This window comes from Heloderma suspectum, chromosome 1 (assembly GCF_057233095.1).
Source record: "Heloderma suspectum isolate Gila_16-S chromosome 1, 16-S_ref, whole genome shotgun sequence".
NCBI classification, from domain to species: domain Eukaryota; kingdom Metazoa; phylum Chordata; class Lepidosauria; order Squamata; family Helodermatidae; genus Heloderma; species Heloderma suspectum.
Window position 1 is genome coordinate 266,171,616 of NC_139458.1, and position 10,883 is coordinate 266,182,498.

The following is a 10,883-nucleotide window of genomic DNA, read 5'->3' on the forward strand; positions in this document are numbered from 1 at the left end:
GAATCTCTTGGAGGTGCCATGTTTTGCAGAATTTGTCTCCCAACAAATATCGGGGAAATTGAAGTCCTCTATTACTACTACATCATGCTTCCTTGAAACATTGGCTATTTGCTTTTCAAAAGTTTCATCCTCATCTTCTCCTTGACTGGGTGGCCAGTAGTAGATTCCAACCACCATGTTCCTTTTATTCTTTGCTCCATTTATTTTGATCCAGATGCTCTCGATGGTGCTACCAAGCTCATCCTCCTGTATTTCTGTGCAGAGATATGTATTTTTTACATATAGTGCAACCCCACCTCCCTTTCTGTTCCTCCTGTTCTTTTTGAACAAGTTATATCCTTCAATTGCTGTATTCCAGTCATGGGAGTCATTCCACCAAGTTTCAGTTACACCTATCAAGTCATAATTTCCCTCCTGTATTAAGAGTTCAGGTTCGTTCTGTTTGTTTCCCATACTCTGGGCATTAGTGTATAGACATTGAAGACCGTGTGCTTTATAGTCTGGCCTTCTTCCTACAAGTTTCTGAAGACTATTATTGGGTGCTATTAGAGTTGTTCTCTCCACTGTGGCTCATGAGCTTTCATCCATTGTTACCCCAACTTTACGTCTCCCTCTCCTGTAGGATTCAGTTTAAAGCCCTCCTGATGAAGTTCTTCATGCTGTAGCCAAACACATTCTTCCCAGTCCTTGTGAGGTGCAACCCGTCCCTTGCCAACAGCCCATCTTCCAGGAAGTATAGCCCATGGTCCCAGAATCCAAATCCCTCACACTGGCACCACCTTTGTAGCCAGTCATTCACCTGGAGTATTTTTCTTTCCTTTTCTGTCCATCTTCTAACTACTGGAAGGATGGATGAGAAAACTATCTGGGCCCCAAAGTTCTTGAGTCTCCTTCCCAAAGCTTCTTGAGTTTCCTTCCCAAAGGTTGATAGGAGCTGCAGTCCAACAACATCTGGAGGGCCACACGTTCCACATCCCTGTATTATAGGAAACACTACAAGTTGTACACAAGCTGTTGGTGGAAGAAGTTCTCTGAGGAGTTCTGCCAATAGCACTGCACTGGCATTTGGAGAGACTGCCTGGAAAGCTTTTGATATCTTAACGTGTGCTCTGATCTCCCAAATAAATGAACAGTGGGAGCAGGAAGCTGAGGGCAGATTAAATGTCTGTCCAGACTGGCGTGACATGAGCTTGAGAAAATGGAGCTGCATTTGGTGTCAGGTATCAAGGGAGGATACCGTCACCTCCTGTGTGAGATCTTCCGTGAGCCAAGAGCTACCTCTCGGCATCTCTGACACTTCAGCACAAGGACTGCTAGTATGAGTCTGCTGACTTCATCAACGCTCCCCGTTCTCAACGCTGTCTCCATAAATGGCCCACAGAAGACGTTTCAGATAAAACCGTCTGAGAAAACACAAGGACAGCTGTACTGTTCCACAATATCTCGATATCCCTGGGTGATCTAAGGACTTCCTGAGGCTTTATAGGATGTTGTAACTCCCTCACCCTTCCACGTAATGATGTATTAACGATGCATTATATTGTTTAATATTTATGCAGCTATCCTTCTATCACTCTGGCCCAGGCAACGGTGGTGGCAAGGAGGAGCAGGACGTGCCTTTGCCCACTTGCTCCCTGGCACTCTGCCTGTCAAGCAAGCGAGCGGCAGCACTGCTGAGGAAGAGGATGAAGAGCAAGAGCTGCTTTGTGACCATGGCAGTCAGAAGCTAGACTCACTGAGGGAGGAGGGCCACTGAGATGGTCTTGCCCATGGCCCTCAAAAACCTGGAGCCAGCACAGCTGTGCACCAAAACATGCCAGCTAGGAAGCTTTTGAAAGCATTACGGGCCAAAGGCTTGCCTAAATAAAAATGTCTTGGCCTGTGACGAAAGGGTCAAGAGATGGGGCTAGTCCAGCCTCCCTTGGGCAAGAAATTCCAGAGTCTGGGGGCAGCCACCAAAAAGGCCCGCTCTTGAGTTTCCACCAAATATGCTTCAGATTTTTGTGGGGCAGAACCTCTTCTGGTGATCCTAAAACCCAGGCAGGTTCATATGGGAGAATACGGTCTTTCAGATAACCTGGTCCCAACGTGGGCAGGGCTTTGTAGGTCATAACTAGCACTTTGCATTGTGCTTGGAAATAGACTAGCAGCCAGTGAAGCTGTTGTAAGATGGGATTCACATGCTTCCTTATATGCACAGGCTTGCCCTGTAATGTGGGCTGTTGCACCAGCCTTTTCCCAAAACACTTACTGTGTCCCCAGATGAGCGCTGTAGTTCTTGACCAGTCATTTGTTAACTTGCCAATCTGGGCAAGACTTAACTCTGGAGGCAGAAATAAAAATGGAGGCTTAGAGACTACAGAGACACTTACCATTCTTTTAATGGGGAATGTGGTGTTGAATGAAACACATTGAGACTAAACCTCTTTCAGTCACACATCATATTAAAATGCACTGCCTAGTAGCTCCAAAGGTTAGAACACTTAGGATGCAATCCTATGTATTTTAGACAAAAAATAGTCCTAAAACTCCCAGTGTACCCCAATGGGGACTGTGCCTTTACTTGAGGCAGCCTTTGGCTCCCTATATAGAGGTGCAAATCTGGGGAAAGGCATGGGCCCCCACTAGAGTTCAAGATCCTGTTCTGTCCAACATGAACACTCACATTTGGAAGCACCTCTGCAGAGCGTTGGGTTGTTTTATGGGGGGCGGGTAGTTTTGCAAAGACCAGTGGCTATATACTAAAAAACAAAAACATCTGATGTGAATTGTATAATAAAGTGCGTGTATGTGTGTGTGTATAGATAGACAGATAACCACACACACAAAGTTGGTGAGATGGTTGGATATTGCAGCATTTTCTCGCAGGGAGTAGTTTGCTGTATGCTCCCAGAAAATAAGTTAGGACTTGACTATTGTAATTATAACATTCTCTAATGAATGTGCATGCTTCTGAGCTTTATAGACCTCTAAATTACAGCATGGCTATTTTGTCAGTCTGGAAAATGGGCAAGCGAAGCACAAGGATGGAACACCCTATACACCCTTACCTGGGGAGGAGGGAAGTCCTATTGAACCCAATAGACCTTATTTCTCAGTAGACCTGTATAGGACTGCATTATAAATCTTCCTTCTCCCCTAAAAGAAGGCTGTTCATACAGTTCTGTTATGTTCAGCTGAAGTTGTGTGCAACTTTCCCCCTCCCCTCCTTACTTTGCACGTTTAATTTCCGTTTAATGAAGGGCCTGCTTACAAAATCATCCAGAATCAGCAACACCCCTGGTTTTCTGGGCCTCTCTGAGCCAAACTATATGTTACACTAATTGTGTAGCACATAGCTCAGCATTATTGTTTTATTTACTCTAATGTAAGTGTGTGCAGTCCTGTTTCAGACTGGGACCACCATGCTCTCAGAAAGAAAGATTAAACCATTTCCCCTCTTAAATCCCCCCCACACACACGGGGGGGGGGAGGTTAACAAAAGAAAAAAAAAGTCTCCAGCGGTGTCACCCCTGCCTCTGCATGGGGGATTCAGGAAAAAAATAGGGTGGGGGAGGTTTAATCCTCCTCTCCCAGAGTGCAATGATTCCAGTCCAAATCAGGGCCATGTGTGTTTACATTACAGTAAATAAAAAGATAACCCCGAGCTTCATGCTATAATGGGTAGTTCGGCTCTCTGATTCAGCAGCTACATGTTTATGGGATGGTTGAGATAAATGAGTGTTTATAACAGAGAGGCGGAGCTATAACACTTGAGGTTCTTGGCTTTCCTATCTTTCATCCAAGATATGTTATAATAGTACTGAGCATTTATACAGAACATTCCAAGGGTTCAAAAGTGCTTGATATACATTATCTCAGTGATCTTTCTAATGCTCCTGTAAGATGGTTCAATACTATTAGTAGTGATGCAGGCAATGTCCAGAATTGGGGAGTTCAGAATGTGAGCCTTCCCCATTCAGAAATGCCAAGCTAATCATGGTCTGAGCCCAAACCTCTCTGAAGCTTGGATTCCACTCATAGTTAACTTGTTCCTCATCACCATAGCTTGCCCATTCACTTTCCCACAAAAACCTACCTGGTGGCAGCAGGTTCAATGAAAATGGCTGTTTCTGTTGTCTTCATTAGGAAGTAACAGTATTGTGAGTAGCAAGGTCTCCAGGAAATGAAACTTCCCTGGGTTAGTAAAGACTCTGGAGTCCTGGGACATGAAACTTCCCAAGAGTGCCTACAGAAGCACTCAGGATGCTTCTGTAGGCATGCTCAACAGATGTATCAAGGGGATCATTAAGGATTCCTGTTAGCAGCTTTGTTTTGTTTTGCTTTGTTATTGCTACTTTTACCAGATAGATTTGGGAGAAAAGGGAGCAGTGAGGGGTGTGAAGAGGCCTCTAGGCTTATCATGTTCTCCAGGAGGACGAATGGTTGACAAGGGGATTGGAGATGAGGAGGCCTCCAGGCCATGTCGTCTTTCCAGTGACATCATTGGAAGCACAATGGGACCTGAAGCTTAGAATAAGTGGGGGAGGGAATTGCCCTCAGCACTGATGCACAACCACATTTCTCCAGGAGCCCACCTTGCCACCACCTCCCTGACCTGAGGAGGTTGTGCTGAGGAGGACTCCATCTCAGAAACCACAACAGAGTGACAGTGTCCCCCTCCCCAATGCCAGCGGAGCCCACAGTTGCTAAATTGGACAACGCTCCTTTAATTACAAGGTACTTACTTACTTACTTACTTACTTATTACATTTCTATACTGCCCATTAGCCAAAGCTCTCTGGGCAGTTCAAAACAAGTCTTCCCCCAGTGGAGGCAGAGCTAGCTACCCAGCCTCCATCTCACATTCTCTCCTGTTGAAGCAAGATTTGCGCCTTCTATGCATCTTTGTCCATCTTGGAGCTGTCCAAGGTCCTGCTTTTACCTGATGCTTGAACCATCACCTGGATTGGAGTAGGTCTGAGCTTTAAAAGACCTAATTCAGGCTGGATCCTAATTGAACTGCAATTAGCTAGGTGAGCCCATTTCAAACTGAGCCCAGGAATATACTAATCTGCTAACAAATACCCTCATGCTGCCGATGCAGGGCTGAGACAGAGAGGTGGTGGCTTGCTGCCGCTGGTAAGTTCCTGACTGAGATGAGATTCGAACTGTGGCCCCAGCATATGCTACCATTCATTTAGCTATAGCAGAGAGAGAGAGAGAGAGAGAGAGAGATCTGATAAGTAGAACCCATACCCTAGATCACTTAACATGTCTTACCTACCCTTAAGGGGACAGTCACAGGGGAGCACCTGCTATTCTTGCCTTATACATAAATTGGTTGTCTGCACGGCACTTTGCTGCTTCTTTTTCTGTTTGGCTAGGCCAGGGGTGGGAAACCATTTTCAGCCTGAAGGCCAAATTGGCCCTGGGTCTGGGGTCTGGGCTGCACACCAGACAAGAGATCAGAGATAAGACTTTTTACCTGGAGAGGTGGGGTGGGGCCTGGGAGAGAAGTTGGTGGTCCAGATGGGGAATCTCTGTGGGTCACATCCAGCAGACTGGAGGTTCCCCATGCCTCATCTAAGCCTATAATTTATTTCTTTGGGATCCTTGAGGAAAGACCATAGCTTAACAGTAGAGCAGAGTTTTGCATGCAGAAAGTCCAAGGTTCAATCCCCAGGGTCTAGACTTAGCAAGTAATATGAAAGACCTGTGACTGAAATCTTGGAGAGCCACCACCAGTCAGAATAGAGACAACACTGATGTACCTGAACAAATAGCGTGACCTTGGTCTGAGGCACCTGCCAATGTTCCTAGTTATAGTTCCAATTCATACGCTTTGGAACAGAAGCATGTCGTTAATGGTGGGAATCCATGCTTTTTTTCAGTTTCAGCTCCCTAAAGCTTCTAGCAGTCCCTGACATCAAGCCCAGGAGGAGCTCTTGTAATGCTAATGACTGTTCATACAGAGTACATGCAAAAATAAGAACAGACTGAATAACGGGCTGGAGTAGAAACAGCTCTTGGCACTTGTCATGCTGTTAAAAATGCAGACGTAACTAGGCTTGAAATCGGATCTGTGTCTCTCCTTCCCAAATGTGTTTACAAAATCATTGTTGTTCATCTTGTTGCTGTTGGTAGTCAATGGATGTGTTCATGTCAGCATGTGATCCTTGTACAGGAACAGGACTTGTGTCAGGGTGGAAACTGAGCCCAGAGAGCCTCAGAGCAGTTCAGATTCTGAGGAGGAACAGCAATCTGTGGGAGAGGGGCCAGCTCATCCCTCACAGGCTCAGCACCTGGCAGAGAGTCCTCCTGCCAGCATTCCTAAGATAGATAGTGACCCTGGCAGTGAGGGAGTGCAGGAGGGGGGCTTCTTAGATGCTCGATGCAGACGCAGGGAGTGACGAGCGATGGAGGGTGCAGAACGGAGGCGTAGCGCGCAAGCAACGGCTGCCTCCCATGGACCCAAGGGAAAGAGGGAGGATCTCTCCCTAGCCCATAAGTTCTTCAAGTGACTCTCTTTCAAACGGGGATCAATTGCCTACTTGAAGCTTTGGCCACTCTGCTGTTCCTTGCTTTAGTTGCTGGTGATTAGCATCTGAAAGAGTCATTAAGTTGGAAAAGGATTAAAGCTTTGAAAAGAAATCCTTTTGTCTGTGTCTTGAGTTGGCTATTGGAATCTACTGAGAGAGGCCGCCAAGGTGCTCCTGACAACTTGCTGGTATTAAGACACCCAGAGAGATAAAACGGCATGGGCTACTACCATCTTGCTGTATATAATCAGGGTAGAGTTCCCCACTACTGCAGAAGTCATTGCGTGAACACACACACACAGAGCATCCACATTATCAACAAAAATACATATAACAAGATGGTGATTATTCAAAATTAAATAACAAGCTACAGCAAGGTAGGGGAAGGGGGGAACAGGTAGGATTAAAAAAGAAGAAGCTATATCCCCCCATTTCCATTGCTAGTAACTTTATGAAGTTACTAGTAGGGTCTGTTTGGTGGGTGAGGCAGGAGAGATGTTTAGAAGAAGAGGATGAATATGATAAGTGTGTCTGAGTGGTTTCTAGACCATCACATGAGGGTAATCAGATTAGTTCCTAAGGGCCAAAACAGTTTAAATGTGTGTCTAGCAGCTATGTCTTCTCCCCCACTCCTTTTTACTCTAGCATAGGTGCAGGGCCCCTGATCTGGACAGGGCCCCTAGCATGGGGATGGTAGGGAGACTGGATTAGGCCCCCTGTGCCTGCTCTAGAGTCAAAATGAAAAGAACACATAGCTGCATATTTAAAGCAATGCTCCTTTTGCCCCTAAAGCCAGTCGTCCATGGAGCACATATGAAATTATGTGCAGCGTGGTCAGTATCATGTTGATGCTATCTCCAACCCAAGAGAGGCAGCATTCCACAAACCAATAACCTATGGGAATGCAATTTGAATTCCTCAATTTCTTGATCACAGCATGCAACCCTAGTCGGGGAGAAAACTTCAATCCAGGTGTATGTGTGGGGGGGGGGATAGAAGTGCGAAGGAACATAACTGGGGCAGCTTTATTTCATCTATCATGGTGGTAATCAAGATAAGCAAAGCCAGTCAGAGACTTTGGGATGTTGCTCAGCACAATAGCCTCAGGATTAGTGAACAAGAAGGGTGGCCATACTAGTCTGTTGCATCAAAAACAACAAAGAGTCTTGCGGTTCCTTAAAACTAACAGGCAGATCTACATACATCCTCCCAGGGGTGGGGAGGAGAGAAGTAAGCTGTGTGAAAGGAACTGAAGTGCAAAAAGGACAGACAGTGATGATTACCTCAACACAGTTTCCATTCACAAAATGTTGCTGGGTGACGACACAGACATCATTGCAAGGTGCGTCCATTAATAGATGTAGCATGAATAAGGACACCTTTTATTATTTTATTATTATTATTAATTTTATTATTATTATTATATTTATTTATATCCCACCTTTATATCCCGCCTTTCAACTGGGACTCAAGGTGGCCTTACAACGTTAAAACTGCTACAATTAAAACCTATAAATAGAAATATAAATACAACTGTATAAAAGTTAAAATATAATTAAATCATCAATATTAAAATTGTAAAGATATTAAAACATTAAAAGACAACCAGAACAACAAAAATGGTATCCATACGTCGCATTTTCCCAGGTCCAGACTAGTTATCCCCAAAGGCCTGCTGGAACAAAAAAGTTTTTGCATGCCTGCAAAAACATATCAAGGAGGGTGCCACTCTCGCCTCCCTGGGAAGAGAGTTCCAGAGCCTTGGGGCAGCCACCGAGAAGGCCCTCTCCCGCGTTCCCACCAGGCATGCCTGTGATGATGGCAGGATAGCGAGAAGGGCTTCCCCTGAAGATCTCAAGGCACGAGTAAGCTCATAAGGGAGAATACGGTCTTTCAGATAACCTGGACCCGAGCTGTATAGGGCTTTATAGGACATAACCAGCACTTTGAATTGTGCCCTGAAACAGACTGGGAGCCAGTGAAGCTATTTTAACAGCGGAGTTGTATGCTCCCTGTAACCAGCTCCAGTCAGCAGTCTGGCCACAGTTCTTTGAACCAGCTGAAGTTTCCGAACACTCTTCTGAGGCAGCCCCATGTAGAGCGCATTACAGTAATCCAAACGGGATGTAACTAAGGCATGTGTCACTGTGGCCAAGTCAGACATCTCAAGGAATGGGCGCAGCTGGCGCACTTGCTTTAACTGTGCAAAGGCACTCCTGGCCACCGCTGAAACCTGGGCATCCAAGCTCAGGGCTGAATCCAGAAGTACACCCAAGCTGCGAACCTGTGTCTTCAGGGGGAGTGTAACCCCATCCAGCACAAGCTGTATCCCTATTCCCTGATCTACCTTTCAACTGACCAGGAGCACCTCTGTCTTGTCTGGATTAAGCTTCAATTTGTTTGCCCTCATCCAGTCCATTCCTGCCGACAGACACCGATTCAGCACCCCAACAGCTTCCTTGGAATTAGATGGAAAGGAAAAGTAGAGTTGGGTGTCATCAGTGTACTGGTGACACCGAACCCCAAAACTCCAGACAACCTCCCCCAGTGGTTTCATGTATATGTTAAATAGCATGGGGGACAAAACAGAACCCTGAGGGACCCCACAAGCCAATGGCCAGGGAGTCGAACAGGAGTCCCCCAGCACCACCTTCTGGGTCCGCCCCTCCAAGAAGGAATGGAGCCACTGTAAAACAGTGCCTCCAGGTCCCATCCCAGCGAGGCGGCCCAGAAGGATACCATGGTCGATGGTATTGAAAGCCACTGAAAGGTCCAGCAGAACCAACAGGGACACACTCCCCCTGTCTAGTTCTCGGCGTAGGTCATCCACCAAGGTGACCAAAGCTGTTTCTGTCCCATAACCGGGTCTGAAGCCGGATTGAAATTGATCTAGATAATCTGTCTCATCCAGGAATCTCCGGAGTTGGGAGGCCACCACGCGCTCCAATATCTTGCCCAGAAATGGAATATTGGAGACTGGCCAATAATTATCCAATATAGTGGGGTTCAGGGAGGGCTTTTTTAACAAAGGTCTCACCACTGCCTCCTTCAAGCAGGTTGGAATTCTGCCTTGCCTAAGGGAGGCATTAACCACTCCCCTTATCCACTTGGCCAGTCCACCTCTGGCTGCTTTTATGAGCCAGGAAGGGCAAGGATCTAGAACACATGTGGTGGCTCTCACCTCTCCAAGGATCCTGTCCACATCCTCAGGCTGTACAAATTGAAAAGTATCCAACAACACTGGACAAGCAGGGGCCAAAGTTACATCCTCTGGGTCTGTAGCAACTATAGCATCCAAGTCAGAGTGGATCCGACTGATTTTGTCTGCAAAGTGCTGAGCAAATTGTTCACAGCGGGCTGTCGAGGGATTTAAATTATCCTCTTGCAGGCTAGCATATAAAAGACCCCTAACCACTCGAAACAGCTCCACTGGATGGCTCTTTACAGATGCAATAGTGGCAGAAAAAAATATTTTCTTTGCTGCCTGTATTGCCACAGAGTAGGCCTTCAAATAGGCTCTAGCCCATGTTCGATCGGATTCACTCCGAGTTTTCTGCCAATGTCGCTCCAGTCATCTTCTCACTCATTTCATCACTGCCAGCTCCCTAGAAAACCAGGGTGCTGGTGCAGCTCCACTTCGTGAGAGAGAACACTCAGGAGCAATTGTGTCCGCTGCCCTGGTCATTTCTCCATTCCAGAGATTGGCCAGGGCTTCAACAGAATCGCCTGCCGAGGCAACAGGAAAATCCCCAAGAGCTGTCAGGAAACCATTCGGATCCATCAGCCTCCTAGGGCAGACCATCTTAATCGGCCCTCCACCCCTGCAGAGGTTCCGTGTGCCAGCAAGTCTAAACCCCACCTTTGTCCTTATTCAAATCAAAGGAAATCTTTGGAAGAATTGCACTTCAGGAATTTTATGTCAATATCTGTCTTTGAAATTCCTTTGTTCAAGAATTGCCACTTTAAGGTCATTCGGTGTGGCTTGTCATGTTGTCAAAACCCAGGAGGCATGGTTTGTTGGAGAGGAAAACAACCCTCAAATAACCCAACAACAGCCCAGGAGTTGTAATGGACATTACTTTAAATATGTATTTCCCCCCTCCAACAAGCCATGCTGTCCAGGTTCAGATGACACCACAAGCCACACCCAGGCAGGTGATTAGGCAAATAGTGCCCAGCATGCACCACAGCTTTAGCCAGCCACCATGGCTTGTTTAACCCACAGTGATTATGCAAACCAGGTCAGAGCATCTTGGGGCATTGAAATGTTCTCCCGCTGTTTTCTGAACATTGCCATTCAGAAACTTGCAAGAGGGACCAATAAACATGTGGCAAAGATGTGTTTGCAAACGTGTATATTGA

The 10,883-nt window shown here is 46.3% G+C and overlaps 1 protein-coding gene across 1 annotated transcript in view; it reads left to right on the plus strand.

Moving 5' to 3' along the window:
- Positions 1–6,834, plus strand: part of HS1BP3 (HCLS1 binding protein 3) — a 69,465-nt gene extending 62,631 nt beyond the window's left edge. The window contains exon 6 of the mRNA XM_084826524.1: positions 1,560–6,834. Within this exon, the coding sequence (XP_084682650.1) occupies positions 1,560–1,677 (118 nt within the window). The 3' untranslated portion in view covers positions 1,678–6,834. The remainder of the gene's footprint in view (positions 1–1,559) is intronic.
- The last annotated feature ends 4,049 nt before the right edge of the window (positions 6,835–10,883 follow it).